Genomic DNA, 19,902 nt, shown 5'->3' on the forward strand with positions numbered 1-19,902 from the left:
AGATTGTAGATTTTTTTTTTTTTTTTTTTTTTTTTTGGAGTCTCACTCTGTCGCCCAGGCTGGAGTACAATGGTACGATCTGCTCACTGCAACCTCCACCTCCCAGGTTCCAGCGATTCTTCCTTCCTCAGCCTCCTAAGAAGCTGGGATTACAGTTCCCCGCCACCGCGCCCGGCTTATTTTTGTATTTTTAGTAGGAAGGTGGGGGGGTTCGCCATGTTGGCCAGGATGGTCTTGAACTCCTGACCTCAGGTGATCTGCCCGCCTCGACCTCCCAAAGTGCTGGGATTACAGGCATGAGCCACTGCGCCCGGATGATTTCATGCTTTGGCTGGGTTGCGTCTGGCAGGCCTATAGTTAATAAGCCAGGTCTAAATATTTCTAGGCTACCAGTGGGTCGGGTACGCACTGACAGCAATGTTGTGGATGGTGATCTGGGCTTCAAAAATGGAAGTAAACAAGGTCTGGTCTCCTTTTTTCACTCGGACGGTGTCGACGAGCTGACCTAGGAGGTAACAGGACAGGTGCATGAGGCCCCGTGTGCATCATGGGAAAGGGGATATCTACTACTGGGACCCCAGCTACCCGTGCCACCGCCCAGCCCACCCGGCCAGTGGCTCTTCAATGTTCCTTATAGCTTTTGAGAGGTTCGCTATTCAAAGGAGAATGAATCAAGGAAAACACAGCACTAAAACAGAATTGTATTAAGCATGACAAGGAATATGCTTTGGTTTAAGAAAACCCAACCCTTCTGCCAGGCGTAGGGGTGCATGCCTGTAATCCCAGTACTTTGGGAGGCTGAGATGGGCAGATCACTTAAGTCAGGAGTTCGAGATCAGCCTGGCCAACATGGCAAAACCTTGTCTCTACTAAAAATACAAAAATTAACCGAGCATGGTTACACGCACCTGTAATCCCAGCTACTTGGGAGACTGAGGCAGGAGAATCGCTAGAACCCAGAAGGTGGAGGTTGCAGTGAGCTGAGATTGCACCACTGTACTCCAGCCTGGGTGACAGAGCCAGACTCCATCTCAAAAAAAAAAGAAAGAAAAGAAAAGAAAAAAGAAAACCTGACCCCCATTAGTCTTCTCTATAAGCAAGCTCAGAGGGAGGGCCGTTGAGTTTTTTGTCAACCACTGGCTTGAACACAACGGAATGTCTCCTAATACAGGTGACCACTATAAGGAATAAAACAGACCGGGCTTGGTGGCTCTCATCTGTTATCCCAGCACTTTGGGAGGCTGAGGCCGGAGGATCGCTTGAGCCCAGGAGTTTGGGACCAGCCCGGGCAACAAGGTGAAACCCCGTCTCTACAAAAAATAAGTTAGTTATGCATGGTGGTGCACCTGTAGTCCCGGGCGTGGTGGCTCACACCTGTAATCCCAGCACTTTGGGAGGCCAAGGCGGGCAGATCACAAGGTCAGGAGATCGAGACCATCCTGGCTAACACGGTGAAACCCCGTCTCTACTAAAAATACAAAAAATAAAAATACAAAAAAAGTTAGCCGGGTGTGGTGGCAGGCACCTGCAGTCCCAGCTACTCGGGAGGCTGAGGCAGGAGAATGGCGTGAACCCGGGAGGCGAAGCTTGCAGTGAGCCGAGATTGCGCCACTGCACTCCAGCCTAGGCAACAGAGCGAGACTCCATCTCAAAAAAAGAAAAAGAAAAAGAAATGTTAAATACAAAGCCTCCTGAAACTCTGGAAAAGCAGCCTCAGAGGTGTCTGACTGGCATTTTCCCTGGATGCACCCTAAAGCTGGCAGAATAAACCTCCATGATGGAGACACTTGTCACCATCACTTATTTCAGTTGTCACCGTCTACCCGGCCCTAAGTATCCTGCAAGCCAGGAAGCTGGTGAGGACGCAGAGAGATCCACTGAGTGATTATGGGCTTGTGGTCCACTTGGAACATGGAAGAGGAAAAAAAATCGAGTGGTGGAGGGGTCGCTCCTTCCCCTCCCTTTATCCAGGCTGTACCTGGCCCCTCTAGAGGAGGCCACTGGGCAGCAGCCCCACCCTGGGCCCCTGGGCTCACCTGCATTATGGGAAAACAACAGGCTCTTCTCAAACCACAGGAGCAGGATGCCTTTCTGGCCGGGGGCGATGACGATGTCGAGAGTCCCGTTATAGTCAAAAGACAGCCCCAAACTCCGGTTGAGGGGGTGGTCTGAGTACTTGAACATGCCCTGGGAGAAAAAGACAGCTTTCAGCCTCTCCCCAGACCCTACTGTGGAGTCCCACTGAATCCCAATGAGGGAAGAGGAGTCCGGCTAGCCAGTGCAGGGGAAAGCAAAGAAAGCAAAGAAGCCACAAATCTGCCTTTCTTTTTTTATTTTTATTAAATACAACTTTGTTATTTTGATAGGGTTACATTTCACTTTAACCATTGAAAATTTAGCTCTCAATAGAGAATTACTCTAAGTGTCAAATGCTCAATGCATTTTGAAGATTTTTATCTTATCTTATCTTATTTTATTTTATTTTTGAGATGGAATTTGGCTGTTGCCCAGGCTGGAGTGCAGTGGCACGATCTCGGCTCACTGCCACCTCCATCTCCCAGGTTCAAGTGATTCTTCTGCCTCAGCCTCCCAAGTAGCTGTGATTACAGGCGCCCGCCACCATGCCGGGCTAATTTTTTTGTGTTTTTAGTAGAGATGGGGTTTCACCATATTGGCCAGGCTGGTTTCAAACTCCTCACCTGAAATGATCTGCCCGCCTCAGACTTCCAAAGTGCTAGGATTATAGGCATGAGCCACTGCACCTGGCCTCATTTTGAAGCTTTAGCACAGAAAAATGTAAACTATCTCATCCATGAGTTGTTTATATTGATTACATACTGAAATGGTACTATTGGGCCAGGTGCAGTGGCTCACACCTGTAATCCCAGCACTGTGGGAGGCCAAGGTGGGGCGGGGTGGGGGGGGTCACTTGAGGTCAGGAATTCGAGACCAGCCTGGCCAACATGGTGAAACCCTGTCACTACTAAAAATACAAAAATTGGCTGGGCGCGGTGGCTCACGCCTGTAATCCCAGCACTTTAGGAGGCTGAGGCGGGCAGATCACGAGGTCAGGAGATGGAGACCATCCTGGCTAACACGGTGAAACCCCGTCTCTACTAAAAATACAGAAAAAATTAGCCGGGCGAGGTGGTGGCGCCTGTAGTCCCAGCTACTCTGGAGGCTGAGGCAGGAGAATGGCGTGAACCCGGGAGACGGAGCTTGCAGTGAGCTGAGATCCGGCCACTGCACTCCAGCCTGGGAGACAGAGCCAGACTCCGTCTCAAAAAAATAAATAAATAAAATAAAATAAATAAATGTTTAAAAACATGTGAGTTGTCACGAAAACCTGGGCTTAGACAAAGGTCCTCTGAGTAGTTCTTCCCCCTGCAAAGTTACTTACCTTCCCTTGATCCACTACAAGCATCCCAACCTGTGACAAAGAAAATAAGTGGAAGATTCCACCTAAAGACCCGACGATTTCTGCCTATGAAACAAACAGAAAATGCTTCAGATGAATCAAATCTTAACACACACGGGCTCGCCGGTCGCACTTCAGAGTATCTGATAAGTTACAATGAAGGAAAGTCTTTTTAAAAAAAAAACAGATAATGCCCTCTCTGGAAATAGAACACTTGACCAGGCGGGGTGGCTCACGCCTCTCATCCCAGCACTTTGGGAGGCCGAGGCCGTGGATCACCTGAGGTCAGGAGTTCGAGACCAGCCTGGTAACATGATGAAACCCCCATCTCCACTAAAAATGCAAAATGAGCCGGGCGTGGTGGCGGGCGCCTGTAATCCCAGTGACTCAGGAGGCTGAGGCAGGAGAATCACTTGAACCCGGGAGGCAGAGGTTGCCGTGAGCCACAATCGTGCCACTGCCCTCCAGCCTGGGTGACAGAGTGAGACCTTGTCTAAAAAAAAAAAAAAAAAAAAAAAAAAAGAAAGGAAAAGAAAAGAAATGTGACATTTGGGTCAAAAACTTGAAAGAAGACAGCTTTGGTTTGAGTGTTTGGAGAAAATGATATGACCCAGACTGCTAGAAGAATGCTTGAGTCATTCCTGCCTGGGAGCCCTCATTCCTGATTGTTGGCTGGACAGCAAAGTGTCTAGCTGCTGACTTGGAACGTGAATCAAGGGCCCCACCTAGGGAGAGTGAGACAGATTTCCATAGCAGCCCAGCTGGCTACCTCCTACATCTTGCAGAGACAGAGAGAGAGAGAGAAAGGAAGAGAGAGACAGAGAGAGAGGAAGAGAGAGAGAGAGAAAGAGAGAGAGATAGAGAGAGAGACACAGACAGAGAGGAAGAGAGAGAGAGAGAGAGAGAGACTAAGACTGCCAGCTTTTTTTTTTTTTTTTTGAGATAGAGTCTCACTCTGTTGCCCAGGCTGGAGTGCATGGCGCAGTCTCAGCTCACTGCAACCTCTGTCTGCCAGGTTCAAGCAATCCTCCCGGCCTCCCCTTCTCGAGTAGCTGGGACTACAGGCACCTGCCACCACATTTGGCTAATTTTTGTATTTTTTAGTAGAAACAGGATTTTGCCATGTTGGCCAGGCTAGTCTCAAACTCCTCACCTCAGATGATCCGCCCACCTTGGCCTCCCAAAGTGCTGGAATTACAGCCATTAGCCACAGCGCGTGGCCTTGATTGTTTCTGAGACAGAGTTACATTCTTATTGCCCAGGCTGGAGTGCAATGGCGTGACCTCAGCTCACTGCAACCTCTGCCTCCCAGGTTCAAGCCATTCTCCTGCCTCAGCCTCCTGAGTAGCTGGGATTACAGGTGCTTGGCACCACGCCTGGCTAATTTTCTGTATTTTTAGTAGAAATGAGGTTTCACCATCTTGGCCAGGCTGGTCTTGAAATCTTGACCTCGTGATCCACCTGCCTCAGCTTCCGAAAGTGCTGGGATTACAGGTGTGAGCCATTGAGCCTGGCCTCAAGGTCCTTAATTTAATCCTATCCGCAAAGTTCCTTTTGCTATGTCAGGAACCATATTCACAGGTTCCAGGAATTAGGATGTGGACAGCTTTGGAGATCTAATATTCTACCCGCCTTCGAGATCCTCCCTCCACCTATCCCATTAGGAATTATGAGATCCATCTGGCCCTGGAAGCGACTCTAGGTCTTGCTCCATCACTCCAGCCAATTCCTTTTCTTTTCTTTTTCTTTCTTTCTTTTTTTTTTTTTTGCAACAGGGTCTCTCTCTGTCCCCCAGGCTGGAGTGCAGTGGTGTGATCATACCCCACTGTAGCCTCAGTCTCCCAGGCTCAAGCAATCCTCCAGCCCCGAGTAGCTGGGATCGCAGGTACCTGCCACCATGCCCAGCTAATTTCTTTTTCAATTTTTTGTAGAGATGGGGGAGGGTCTCACTGTGTTCCCCAGGCTGGTCTTGAACTCCTGAGCTCAAGTGATCCTCCTTCCTCGGCCTCCCAAAGTGCTGGGATTACAGGTGTGAGTCACCGTATCCAGCCATCAATATATACAATTGATAGCAATAGGGGTTGACTCTTGTCCTGGCTGTAGCAATGCTGAGCTCAACTATTCTCTGAGGTAACCTCTCCTCTTGAAATGTCCATGATAAAAACAACTTCACCACCACACGCACAAACATACATGCAGGTACACACACAGGTGTACACAAACATACATGCATGCACACGTGTACACACATACATGCACGCACATACACGTACACACATGTACACACACACAAAGGCTATTTTAGTAATAATTGGGGATTTTAGTGATGCTAGGTGTTCTTTTTTGTGTTGTTTGTTCTTTGTTCTTTTTTTTTCTTGAGACAGAGTTTCACTCTGTCACCCAGGCTGGAGTGCAGTGGCCCAATCTCCGCTTACTGCAACCTTCACCTTCACCTCCTAAGTTCAAGTGATTCTCCTGCCTTAGCCTCCTGAGTAGCTGGGATTACAGGCATGCGCCGCCACGCCCAACTGTAGTGGGTTGGCGTTTTTTTGCATTTTCAGTAGAGACGGGGTTTCACCATGTTGGCCAGGCTGTTCTTGAACTCCTGACCTCAAGTGATCCACCCCCCTCAGCCTCCCAAAGTGCTGGGATTACAGGCTGAGCCACCTCGCCCGGACAGCAGTCATTTGATTTGAAGGCCACCTGATTTCAATGTGACTGCATCCTAGCCTAACTGATTACATCTGCAAAGACCCTACCTCCAAGCCAGTTTACTGCGATGGTTGGAATGACGGTGTCCCCTCCAAAATTCATGCTGAAATCCCCAATGTATTATAAACAGGCGTGGTCTTTGGGATGAGCATCCTTATAAAAGAGCTCTGGGTTGAAGGGAGCACAGTTTGTTGGTTCTTCTGCCTTCTGCCGTGTGAGGATGTGGCTTTTGCCCCTCCAGAGGATCCCCCAGCATAGGCGCCATCTTGGGAGCAGAGTGCAGCCCTCACCAGAGAGCAACCTTGCTGGCACCTTGATCTTGGACTTCCCAACCTCCACAACCATGACAAATAAACTTCTGTTCTTTATAAACTACTCGGTCTCAGATATTTTGTTACAGCAGCAAAAATGCCAAAGACAGTTAAATTCTGAAGTTCCAGGTTGACATAAATTTTGGGGACACTGGTTCAACCCACTACAGTTTTCTCATCTGTAAAGTGAGCATGGTGAGGAAGTTGATGGCACGAGTCTTCAGGTGGGCATGTGGATGTGTCATAAATTAATATGTTGCCTTTACTAGGGCACTAGCTTTTTTTTTTTTTTTAAAGACAGGTCTCACTCTGTCATCCAGGCTGGAGTGCAATGGCACTGTCTCGGGTCACTGCAACCTCCACATCCCAGGCTCAAACAATCCTCCTGCCTCAACCTCCCAAGTAACTGGGACTACAGGCATGCACCACCTTGCCTGGCTAATTTTTGTATTTTTAGTAGAGACAAGGTTTCGCTATGTTGCCCAGGCTAGTATTTAACTCCTGGACTCAAGCGATCCACCCCCTTCAGCCTCCCAAAGTGCTGGGATTATAGGTGTGAGCCACCGCACCCCTACCCAGCTGGGCACTAGAGTTTTGTTTTGTTTTGTTTTGTTTGTTTTTTGGGGTTTTTTTTTTTGTTGTTGGTTTTTTTTTTTTTGAGACGGAGTCTCACTCTGTTGCCCAGGCTGGAATGCAGTGGCACGATCTCGGCTCACTGCAACCTCTGCCTCCCAGGTTCAAGCAATTCTCCTGCCTCAGCCTCCTGAGTAGCTGGGATTACAGGTGCTCACCACCAAGCCCGGCTAGATTTCATTTCATTTCATTTTATATTTTATTTTTTTGAGGTAGTGTTTCGCTCTTGTTGCCCGGGCTGGAGTGCAATGGTGCAATCTCAGCTTGCTGCAGCCTCTGCCTCCCAGGTTCAAGCAATTCTCCTGCCTCAGCCTCCTGAGTAGCGGGGATTATAGGCATGTGCCGTCACACCTGGCCAATTTTGTATTTTTAGTATTTTTGTATTTTTAGTAGGAGGGGTTTCTCCATGTTGGTCAGGCGGGTCTTGAACTCCCAACCTCAGATGGTCCACCCACCTCGGCCTCCCAAAGTGCTCGGATTACATGTGTGAGGCACCACACCTGGCCTGTCACTAGCTTTTTATAAGCACTACGTAAACGGCATAAATGGTGCCATGATTTTGCCTGACCTAAAACTTTTTGTCTCCTTTCTAACTTCCTAGGCTCCTGAGCTGATTCCATTGACCTGGAATTTTCCCTAACCCAAGCTGGAGAGCAGTGGTGTGATCACAGACACTGCAGCCTCAATCTCCCAGACTCTAGTGACCCTCCCACCTCAGCCTTCCAAGTAGCTAGGACTAAAACATGCCACCATACCTGGCTAATTTTTTTTTTTTTTTCTGAGACAGAGTCTTGCTCTGTCACCCAGGCTGGAGTGCAGTGGCACGATCTCGGATCACTGCAAGCTCCGCCTCCAGGGTTCACGCCATTCTTCTGCCTCAGCCTCCCGAGTAGCTGGGACTACAGGCGCCTGCCACCACGCCTGGCTAATTTTTTATGTATTTTTAGTAGAGATGGGGTTTCACTGTGTTAGCCAGGATGGTCTCAATCTCCTGACCTCGTGATCCGCCCGCCTCAGGATTACAGACATGAGCCACTGCGCCCGGCCTAATTTTTAAATATTTTTTATTTTTTTATTTGGTAGAGATGGGGTCTTGCCACGTTGCCCAGGCTGGTCTCAGACTCCTGGGCTCAAGCTGTCCTCCTGCCTCAGCCTTCCAAAGTGCTGGGATTACAGGCATGCGCCACCACCCCTGGCCCAGCTGGACTCTTAAAAGAGGAAAAAACCCTCGTGCACCCATTGACAGCAGTTACTGCAATCACAAGGTACATATATTTTTACTTTCACATTCTTTTTTTTTTTTTTCTTTTTTTTGTTTTGTTTTGTCTTTTGAGACGGAGTCTCGCTCTGTCGCCCAGGCTGGAGTGCAGTGGCCAGATCTCAGCTCACTGCAAGCTCCGCCTCCCGGGTTCACGCCATTCTCCTGCCTCAGCCTCCCGAGTAGCTGGGACTACAGGCGCCGCCACCTCGCCCGGCTAGTTTTTTGTATTTTCAGTAGAGACGGGGTTTCACAGTGTTAGCCAGGATGGTCTCGATCTCCTGACCTTGTGATCCGCCCGTCTCGGCCTCCCAAAGTGCTGGGATTACAGGCTTGAGCCACCACCCCCGGCCCAGCTGGACTCTTAAAAGAGGAAAAAACCCTCGTGCACCCATTGACAGCAGTTACTGCAATCACAAGGTACATATATTTTCACTTTCACATTCTTACCAAATTTAACGTACCTGTCCGTCATAGTGATAGTTCCAAAAACTGAACCCCCCAGTATTCGAATAATATATATAAGTCTGGGATATCTGATCTCCACGGAAATATGCAAAAACCAAATTACTGACATCCTATTAAAAAAAAAAAGAATGAATGAATGAAAGAAAGATGCCAATAAGTAACGTTCCTGAACATTTATCCCAGAGAAATGAAAACTCACATCTGCACAAAAACCTGGATGTCTGGACGTGACTATTTGTTGGGGCTGTTTCTGAGAGCCAAAAAGTGGATACACAACAGGCGCGGTGGCTCACACCTGTCATCCCAGCACTTTGGGAGGCCGAGTCAGGCGGATCACTTGAGGCCAGGAGTTCCAGACCAGCTTGGCCAACATAATGAAACCCCATCTCTCCTAAGAAATACCAAAGTTAGGTCGGGCGTGGTGGCTCACGCCTGTAATCCCAGCACTGAGGTGGGTGGATAACTTGATGCCAGGAGTTCAAGACCAGCCCGACCAACATAATGCAATCCCATCTCTTTTTTTTTTCTGAGACGGAGTCTCGCTCTGATCTCGGCTCACTGCAAACTCTGCCTCCCGGGTTCACACCATTCTCCTGCCTCAGCCTCCCGAGTAGCTGGCACTACAGTGCCTGCCACCACACCAGGCTAATTTTTTGTATTTTTAGTAGAGACGGGGTTTCACCATGGTCTCGATCTCCCGACCTCGTGATCCGCCCGTCTTGGCCTCCCAAAGTGCTGGGATTACAGGCGTGAGCCACCGTGCCTGGCCAACCCCATCTCTTATAAAAAAACCAAAAAACAAAAAAACAAAGTTAGGCCGGGCATGGAAGCTCACGTCTGTAATCTCAGCACTTTGGGAGCCCAAGGTGGACCAGGAGGTCGAGAGTTCGAGACCAGACTGACTAACATAGAGAAACCATGTCTCTACTAAACATACAAAATTAGCCGGGCATGGTGGTGCATGCCTGTAACCCCAGCTACTCGGGAGGCTGAGGCAGGAGAATCGCTTGAACCCAGCAGGTGGAGGTTACAGTAAGCCAAGATCGTGCCATTGCACTCCAGCCTGGGCAACAAGAGGGAAACTGTTTCAAAAAAAAAAAAAAAAAAATTAGCCAGGTCTAGTGGTGTGTGCCTGTAACTCTGGCTACTTGGGAGACTGAGGTGGGAGAATACCTTGAGCCCAGGAGTTTGAGACTGCAGTGAGCTATAATTGCAACACTGCACTCCAGCCTGGGGACAGAGCAAGACCTTGTCTCAAAAAAAAAAAAAAAAAAAAAAAAAAAGTAGGGCCAGGCATGGTGGCTCATGCTTGTAATCCCAGCACTTTTGGAGGCTGAGGCAGGTGGATCACTTGAGGCCAGGAGTTTGAGACCAGCCTGGCCAACATGGTGAAACCCCATCTCTGCTAAAAATTAGCCGGGCATGTACAGGTGTGTACCTGTAGTCCCAGCTACTCAGGAGGCTGAGCCAGGAGAATCACTGAAACCTGGGAGGCAGAGGTTGCAATGAGCTGAGACTGCACCACTGCACTCTACCCTGGGTGACAGTCATAGACTGTTTATGTTATTAGTAAGAATTCCAGGCAACAGTAGGCTATTAGTAATTAAGTTTGTTTTTTGGTTTATTTTTGTTTTGAGACAAGTTCTGGCTCTATTGCCCCAGCTGAGTGCAGTGGCATGATCTCAGCTCACTCTAACACGTGCCTCCTGGGCTCAAGCCATCCTCCCATCTCAGCTACCCGAGTAACTGGGACTATAGGTGCATACCACCATACCTAGCTATTTTTTTCTTTTTCTTTCTTTTTTTTTTTTCTTGTATTTTGAATAGAGACAGGGTATCGCCGTGTTGCCCATGCTAGCCTCGAATTTGTGAGCTGGGATTACAGGTGCCTGCCACCACGCCTGGCTAATTTTTTTGTATTTTTAGTAGAGACAGGGTTTCACTATGTTGGCCAGGCTGGTCTCGAACTACTGACCTTGTGATCTGCCCGCCTCAGCCTCCCAAAGTGCTGGGATTACAGGCGTGAGCCACCGCACCTGGCCAGTAATTAAGTTTTGGGGAAGTCGAAAGTTACCTGTGGATTTTCAACGGTGTGGGGTGGAGGGTGGTACCTCTGACCTCTACATTGTTCAAAGATCAACTATAGATGGATGTATTTACAGTGTGTCAGCCGGTGGATCTGAAAACATCCCCAAAACCTTTTCCATCTCCCAGCCGTGCTCTGAGCCCACAGGAAATGACCCTGACAAAGTTCTTGAGACCCAGTCTCAAGCCTTACACTGTCCTTATTCCTTTTTCTTTCTTTCTTTTTTTTTTTTTGAGATGGAGTTTCACTCTTGTCACCCAGGCTGGAGTGCAATGGTGCGATCTCAGCTCACCGCAGCCTCTGCCTCCCAGGCTCGAGCGATTCTCCTGCCTCAGCCTCCCGAGTAGCTGGGATTATAGGCACACGCCACCATGCCCAGCTAATTTTTTGTATTTTTAGTAGAGACGGGGTTTTGCCATGTCGGCCAGGCTGGTTTCAAACTCCTGGCCTCAGGTGATCCACCCACATTGACTTCCCAAAGTGCTAGGATTACTACAGGCATGAGCCACCGTGCCCAAGCCTTTTGTTTTTTGTTTTTTGTTTTTTGTTTTTTGACAGAGTCTCGCTTGTTGCCCAGGCTGGAGTGCAGTAGCATAATCATGGCTCACTGCAGCCTCGATCTCCTGGGCTCCAGCAACCGTCCTGGGATTACAGGTGTGAGCCACCACGTCCAGCCTTTATTTCTACTCATGATTATTTGTGTTCAGAGGGGAGCAAAAAATATGAACAATTATACACTTATACTTACCACACAAAACAAACTTCCAGTATAACAACAATTATCACCAGAAACATGTGTAACTGGGTGTTTTATACCTGAAAAGAAAATAAAATTTTGAAATGTTTATGAGTTCCCTGAAGTTTGGAGAAAAGTTTATTTATTTACTTATTTATTTGAGACAGAGTCTCCCTCTGTCGTCCAGGCTGGAGTGCAGTGGTGGCTCACTGCCACCTCCACCTCCCAGGTTCAAACAATTCTCCTGCCTCAGCCTCCTGAGCTGGAATTACAGGTGCCCACCACCACGCCTGGCTAATTTTTGCATTGTTAGTAGAGACGGGGTTTCACTATGTTGGCTAGGCTGATCTCAAACTCCTGACCTCAAGTGATCCACCCGCTTCGGCCTCCCAAAGTGCTGGGATTACAGGCATAAGACACCACGTCCAGCCTGGAGAAAAGTTCAGAACAGGGTTTCTCAACCTCAACACTACTGAAATTTGGGAGCAGATGGTTCTCGCTTGCGAGGAGTTTCATATGCATTGTAGGATGCTTTTTAGCATCTATATATCTACCCACTCAGTGCCAGTAGCATCTTCCTCTAGTCTTGACGCCAAAAACGTCTCCAGACATTGCCAAGTGTCCTCTGGGAGACAGAACTGACCCCAGTTGGCCGGACTCGGTGGTTTACACCTGTAATCCTAGCACTTTGGGAGGCAGAGGTAGGTGGCTCTCCTGAGGTCAGGAGTTCAAGACCAGCCTCACCAACATGGAGAAACCCCATCTCTATTAAAAATACAAAATTAGGCCAGGTGTGGTGGCTCACACCTGTAATCCCAGCATTTTGGGAGGCTGAGGCAGGCAGATCACGAGGTCAGGAGATCGAGACCATTCTGGCTAACACAGTGAAACTCTGTCTCTACTAAAACTACAAAAAATTAGCTGGGCGTGGTGGCAGGCGCCTATAGTCCCAGCTGCTCAGGAGGCTGAGGCAGGAGAATGGCGTGAATCCGGGAGGCGGAGTTTGCAGTGAGCTGAGATCGTGCCACTGCACTCCATCCAGTCTGGGCTACACAGCGAGACTTCATCTCAAAAAAAAAAAAAAAAACAAATTAGCCAGGCACGGTGGCTCACACCAATTATCCTGGCACTTTGGGAGGCCAAGGCGAGGGGATCATGAGGTCAGTAGATCAAGATCATCCTGGCCAACATGGTAGAATCCCATCTCTACTAAAAACATAAAAAACTAGCTGACGTGGTGGCACGCGCCTGTAGTTCCAGCTACTAGGGAGGCTGAGGCAGGAGGATCGCTTGAACCCGGGAGGTGGAGGTTGCAGTGAACTGGGATTGTGCCACTGCACTTCAGCCTAGCGACAGAGCAAGACTCCGTCAAAAAAAAAAAAAAATTAGCCGGGCGTGATGGCACATGCCTGTAATCCCAGCTACTCGGGAGAGGGGGTGAGGCAGGAGAATCGCTTGAACCCGGGAGGTGGAGGTTGCGATGAGCCGAGATCGATCGATCGCACTCCAGCCCGGGCAACAACAGTGAAACTCTGTCTCAAAACAAACAAACAAACAAAAAATTAGCCAGGCATGGTGGTGGGTGCCTGTGACCTCAGCTACTCAGGAAGCTGAGGCAGGAGAATCGCTTGAACCCAGGAGGCGGAGGTTTCAGTGAGCCGAGATTGGGCCACTGTACTCCAGCCCGGGGGACCGAGTGAGGCTCCATCTCCAAAAAAAGAAAAGAAAAGAAATTTTTTTGTAAAGATGGCATTCTGCTCTATTGCCTAGGGTGGACTTGAACTCCTGGGCTCAAGCGATCCTCTTTTCTAAAGCTAATATTTGCCTCATCTTCACTTTTCACATCTTCTTTCCTCCTGCATCAGGGTCCTCATCTTTCTCCCTCTTCACAAAGCTCACCTTCTCTACCGTCCCCTACCCCTCGTGAGAAGTGTGTGGGAGGGACAATGTTCATCACCCAGCTTGGTTACCAGACATCTACTGGTCATCCTCAGCTTTCCCTGATCCTCCCACACCAATCCATCACCAAGACCCGCTGATGTCTCCTGAATTTTTTTTTTTTTTTTTTTAGACAGAGTCTCATTCTGTCACCCAGGCTGGAGTGCAGTGGCCCAATCTCAGCTCACTGCAACCTCCACCTCCTTGGCTCAAGGGATCCTCCTGCCTCGACCTCCAGAGGAAGCTGGGATTACAGGCACACACCACCATGTCCAGCTAATTTTTGTAGTTTTAGTAGAGACCGGGTTTCGCCATGCTGGCCAGGATGGTCTTGAACTCCTGACCTCAGTGATCCGCCTGCCGCAGACTCCCAGATTACTGGGATCACAGGCGTGAGCCACCGCACCTGGCCAATTGCCTCTTGTTTATTTCAATCAGTCCAAGCACCTTTTGTGGCTTATGACTACAATGCACGATGGGAACACTAGGTTCCCAGTCTATGGATGGGGCCCCAGGCCAATTTTCATTTTGATTGGAAAGGACAAAGTAACATCCTGAGGCTGACATCCAAGTGGGAGCATCACTTATACTTCCGACACTAATACCCTCTTGTCTCATGTTGACTACACTCAAACAAAATTTAAAAATACCAAATGTACATACCTAAAGACAAGTTCCAAGAATTACTTTCATAATCATAAGTATAGACTTTATGATTCACTACTAACAGCAACAATGAACCAGCAAAATGTGCTGATGTCACTTCTGGAACGCCGACCTGAAAGTTATCATATGGATGATATCAATGAGACCAGCTTTTCAAACACTGATTCAGAAATCCAGACTTCTAGACATGCATTGAAAAAAAAAAATTTATGGACAGGCACGGTGGCTCTCGCGTGTAATCCCAGCACTTTGGGAGGCCAAGGTGGGTAGATCACCTGAGGTAAGGAGTTTGAGACCAGCCTAGCCAACAGAGTAAAACCCCGTCTCTACTAAAAATACAAAAATTAGCCAGGTGTGGCATCAGGTGCCTGTAATCCTAGCTACTCGAGAGGCTGAGGCAGGAGAATCGCTTGATCCCAGGAGGCAGAGGTTGCAGTGAGCCGAGATCGGCTCACTCCAGCCTGGTGACAAGAGCAAAACTCTGAGAAAGAAAGAAAGAAAGAAGGAAAGAGGCCAGGCACGGTGGCTCAAGCCTGTAATCCCAGCACTTTGGGAGGCCGAGACGGGCGGATCACGAGGTCAGGAGATCGAGACCATCCTGGCTAACACGGTGAAACCCCGTCTCTACTAAAAAAATACAAAAAACTAGCCGGGTGTGGTGGCGGGCGCCTGTAGTCCCAGCTACTCGGGAGGCTGAGACAGGAGAATGGCGTAAACCCGGGAGGTGGAGCTTGCAGTGAGCTGAGATCTGGCCACTGCACTCCAGCCTGGGCGACAGAGCGAGACTCCGTCTCAAACAAAACAAAACAAACAAAACAAAACAAAAACACCACTTATGCCAGCAAGAGTTGGTTGGTTCTTAGATACTGGGAACTGTGTATCTTGGGGCCAGCTAGAACCAAGTTGAAGCTGGTCTTGGGTGCCCTCAGATACCTCAATTCATTCCATCTCCTCTTCCTTTATAAAAACCTTCCCTGAAGCTGGGCGTGGTGGTTCATGCCTGCAATCCCAGCACCCTGGGAGAACAAGGCGGATCACCTGAGGTCAGGAGTTTGAGACCAGCCTGGCCAACACAGTGAAACTCCGTCTCTACTAAAAAATACAAAAATTAGCCGGCCGTGGTGGCTAATTTTTGGGGTAATTCCAGCTACTCGGGAGGCTGAGGCAGAAGAATGGCTTGAACCCAGGAGACAGAGGTTGCGATGAGCTGAGATCGTGCCATTGCACTCCAGCTTGGGTGACAGAGGGAGACTCCCTCTCACAAAACAAAAACCACAAAATCAAACAAACAAACAAAACAAAACAAAACCTTCTTGGAGGACAAAGCCGAAAGTAGAAATGATGAATAACTAGCGTTAACTGTTAAGTGTTGCTTTTAGGAGAAACATTGGTATGTCGATAATTGACAAAACTTTATTTTTATTTATTTATTTTGAGACAGAGTCTTGCTCTGCCACTCAAGCTGGAGTGCAGTGACACAATCATAGCTCACTGCAACCTCCAGCTCCCGGCTCAAGCAATCTTCCCAACTCAACCTCCTGAGTTGCAGGAACAGCAGGCATGCACCACCACACCAGCACACCCGGCTAATTTTTTAAAATTTCTTACAGATTTGGAGTTTCATCATGTTGCCCTGGCTAGTCTTGAACTCCTGGGCTAAAGCAATCCGCCCACCTCAGCCTCTCAAAGTGCTGGGGTTACAGGCTTGAACCACCACGTCCAGCCCAAAACTTTATTTAGCATAGGTGTCGATGGTATAATTTCTCAAATATTCACTAAGGGTGTGGTTTTCCTGCTTTGATTTAGGACAATTTGGCGGGGGGGGGGGCTCTTATTTTTTTTCCGTAGAGACACGGGTCTCCTTGTTGCCCAGGCTGGTCTTGAACTCCTGGACTCAAATGATCCTCCTGTCTTGGCCAATAAATGTATGGGGATTACAGGCATGAGCCACTGGGCCTGCTGAGGGAAGTCTTGAAATTACTGCACGTAAAGTAAGATACCATCCCACCTATCTATTTTTTATTTATTTATTTTATTATTGTTATTTTTTAAGACAGAGTCTCCCTCTGTTGCTCAGGCTGGAATGCAGTGTCTCAATCTCGGGCCACTACAACCTCCACCTCCTGGGTTTGAGCAATTCTCCTGCCTCAGCCTCCCAAGTAGCTGGGACTACAGGCCCGTGCCACCATGCCCAGCTAATTTTTGTATTTTTAGTAGAGACAGGGTTTCACCATGCTGGCCAGGATGGTCTCAATCTCTTGACCTCGTGATCTGCCCCCCTCAGCCTCTCAAAGTGCTGGGATTACGGGCATGAGCCACTGTACCTGACCAAGGGAGGTCTTGAAATTACTGCCTGTAAAGTAAGATACCATCCCACCTATCTATTTATAATATAACCAATGTAAGGAAGACTACCTACATCGACTTTTTTCTTTTCAGGAATAAAAGTCTATTTTGGTAGTAGAGGCAGAATAAAACCAGCCCTTCTTTTTTTTTTTTTTTTTTTTTTTTTTTTTTAGACAGAGTTTCACTGTTTTTGCCCAGGCTGGAGTGCAATGGCGCGACCTTGGCTCACCGCCAGCAACCTCCGCCTCCCGGGTTCAAGTGATTCTCCTGCCTCAGCCTCCCGAGTAGCTGGGATTACAGGCATGGGCTACCATCCAGCTAATTTTGTATTTTTAGTAGAGACAGGGTTTCTCCATGTTGGTCAGGCTGGTCTTGAACTCCCGACCTCAGGTGATCCACCTGCCTCGGCCTCCCAAAGTGCTGGGATTACAGGCGTGAGCCACCGTGCCCGGCAACCAGCCCTTCTTTTGGCTTAGAAATCGCACTTAATGTCTTTAAGAGGAACATTGTAAAATAAACCTCTAAACTAACAAGAACAGACCACTCTGATATTTCTGATCTGTATTTTCCCGAGTATTACTTATACCAGAATCCTTCAGATCGTTCCGTAACATAACTACCTGCATTGATGTAGGGATGGTAAATGGAAGGAGACTAGTCTCAAAGTTATCTGTTGTGAAAAAAACTTGTTTTCTGAAATAAACAATGAATGAGTTAAATTAGAATAATGTCACACAAGGAAAGAAAAAAGACAATAGAAGTACTCTATAATGTTTCCACTCAAACAAAATTTGTATTGTAACCAGGAGTCATTTAGACATAATTTATTTATTGTACATAAATAAACCTCTGTTGTCCAGGTATTTGACTTCCAGAAATAATAGAAATAATAGTTTAAATGTGTGAACACATCAAACATAAAACTATATAAAATGTACATTGAGTGACAGGATGGACTTTGGTTTTATAATTTATATGGCTCTAATTCCACTAAAGTAAATAGTTTTAGATCAGGAATGTGTATATAAGAAACCATTTGTTCCTTCATATAGGAAACTTTTAAATAGGAAAAGGCCATCCATGAACATGTATATCATTTCATTATCCAGATCTCCTCCCCCAACTTCCCAATAAATTTTATGGTTTTCAACAGATAAGAATTACTGAGTTGGCCAGGTGCGGTGGCTCATGCCTGTAATTCTAGCACTTTGGAAGCCAAGGCAGGCAGATCATCTGAGGTTAGAGGAGTTTGAGACCAGCCTGGCCAACATGTTGAAACCCCATCTCTACTAAAAACACATATGAAAATTAGCCAGGTGTGGTGGTGCACACCTGTAAGCCCAGCTACTCAGGAGGCTGAGGCAGGAGAATTGCTTGAACCCGGGAGGCAGGGGTTGCAGTGAGCCAAGATCATGCCACTGCACTCCAGCCTGGGCAACAAGAGCAAAACCCTGTCTCAGAAAAAAAAAGAAAAAGAATTACTGAGTTAATTCCTATGCCTTTTAAAGTCTTTGTTGCCATCATGAATGGTATTTTTCATAATAGCCTTTAAAAAGAGAGAGAGAGAGAGAGAGAGGGATGGCTGGGTACGGTGGCTCATGCCTGTAATTCCAGCACTTGGGGAGGCCCAGGTGGGTGGATCACCTGAGGTCAGGAGTTCGAGGCCAGCCTGGCCAGCATGGTAAAAACCCTGTCTTTACTAAAAATACAAAAATTAGCCGGGCATGATGGTGCACACCTGTAGTCCCAGCTACTTAGGATGCTGAGGCAGGAGAATCGCTGGAACCCAGGAGGTGGTGGTTGCAGTGAGCCGACACTGCACTACTGCACTGCAGCCTGGGCAACAAAACAAGATTCTATCTCCAAAAAAAAAAAAAAAAAAGAGAGAAAGAGAGAGAGAGATGGGTCTTACTATGTTATCCAGGCTGGTTTTGAACTCGTGGGTTCAAGGAATCCTCCTGCCTCAGCCTCCCAGACATAATTACGTTTTATAAGTGGTCATGGTTGATTTGTAAAAGAGCTGCTGATGACAGAGATGGTCTCTGTCCTCCGGACAGGGTACAACGGTGTGTTCGTGGCTTACTGCACCTTCGAACTCCTGTGCTCAAGTAACCCTCCTACCTCAGCCTCCCAAGTAGCTGGGACTACAGGTGCACACTGCCAACCCCAGATAATTTTCTTCTTCTTTTTCTTTTTGAGACAGAGTCTCACTCTGTCACCAGGCTGGAGTGCAGTGGTGCGATCTCAGCTCACTGCAGCCTCCGACTCCCGGGTTCAAGTGATTCTCCTGCCTCAGCCTCTAAGTAGCTGGGACTACGGGCGGGTGCCACCACGCCCAGCTAATTTTTGTATTTTTAGTAGAGAAGGTGTTTCACCATATTGGTCAGGCTGGTCTCGATCTCTTGACCTCATGATCCCCGCACTTCGGCCTCCCAAAGTGGTGGGATTACAGAGGTGAGCCACCGTGCCTGGCCCACCCCAGCTAATTTTCTGTATTTATTTATTTTATTTTTTTGGTAGACACTGGGATCTTGCTATATTCCCAGGCTGGTCTTGAATCCCTAGCTTCCAGCGATCCTCCAGCAATCCTCCTGCCTTGGCCTCCCAAAGTGCTGGTACTATAGGCATGAGTCACTGCACCTGGCCTCCGGTCCCCTTTTTGATGCTGCCAGACTGATGTCTTGAATACAAACAGGAGTCATGCAGCCCCGCATCCTCCATGCCCTCAGGGTGAGGGTAAGCATCTTGGCACGGTGGACATACCTGGTTTCCTAACCTGCTACCCTTACGAACTCACGTGCATGCTGGGCACGGTGTTTTCATTCCTTTGAATGCTCTGCTCTGCTCTAAGCCCATACACATCTGGCTGCTCCCACCATCCCAGTGAACTCCTATTCATCCTTCAAAACCCAGTTTTGTCATCGACTCCCCAGTGGAAATTTCCTAGGCATTTTTTCCTGAGGCATCCTAACAGTGCTTATACCAAGCATCTTTGACAGTTGGTACCACACTATACTGCAGTTGTTTTATTTCCTGGCTGATCTCTTCATCTCCCTTCCTCCAATTCCAGCCCCTGACTATGGACTCCCTACAGGCCAGCACCTAGCAACACATGGCAGAGCTGTCTTCTTTAATGTTTGTTGAATGAATGAAGGAGGACAAATCTAAAGATTTAATTTAAAAGGAAGGTAACAGTACATAAAATTGCCGCTTACCCTAGATATAGTGCTATATTTTTCTTGCAAGGATGTTTAATCAAGCGTGTTGTTGTAGATCGAAAATACAGGCGGTCCTAGAGAGATAATCACAAAATCTTTTTTTTTTTTTTTT

At 47.9% G+C, this 19,902-nt stretch overlaps 1 protein-coding gene across 1 annotated transcript in view; it reads right to left on the reverse strand.

The window, feature by feature from the left end:
• Positions 1-19,902, reverse strand: part of CATSPERD (catsper channel auxiliary subunit delta) — a 52,990-nt gene that overhangs the window by 29,173 nt on the left and 3,915 nt on the right. Inside the window, exons 2-9 of the mRNA XM_017847143.1 lie at positions 19,788-19,864; positions 17,193-17,265; positions 14,224-14,338; positions 11,635-11,702; positions 8,797-8,910; positions 3,401-3,484; positions 2,037-2,187; positions 410-505 (exon numbers count right to left, since the gene is read on the reverse strand). Coding sequence (XP_017702632.1) covers positions 410-505; positions 2,037-2,187; positions 3,401-3,484; positions 8,797-8,910; positions 11,635-11,702; positions 14,224-14,338; positions 17,193-17,265; positions 19,788-19,864 — 778 coding nt within the window. The remainder of the gene's footprint in view (positions 1-409; positions 506-2,036; positions 2,188-3,400; positions 3,485-8,796; positions 8,911-11,634; positions 11,703-14,223; positions 14,339-17,192; positions 17,266-19,787; positions 19,865-19,902) is intronic.

The sequence above is a fragment of the Rhinopithecus bieti genome, unplaced genomic scaffold, assembly GCF_001698545.2.
Source record: "Rhinopithecus bieti isolate Rb0 unplaced genomic scaffold, ASM169854v2 scaffold_28055, whole genome shotgun sequence".
Lineage (NCBI taxonomy): Eukaryota > Metazoa > Chordata > Mammalia > Primates > Cercopithecidae > Rhinopithecus > Rhinopithecus bieti.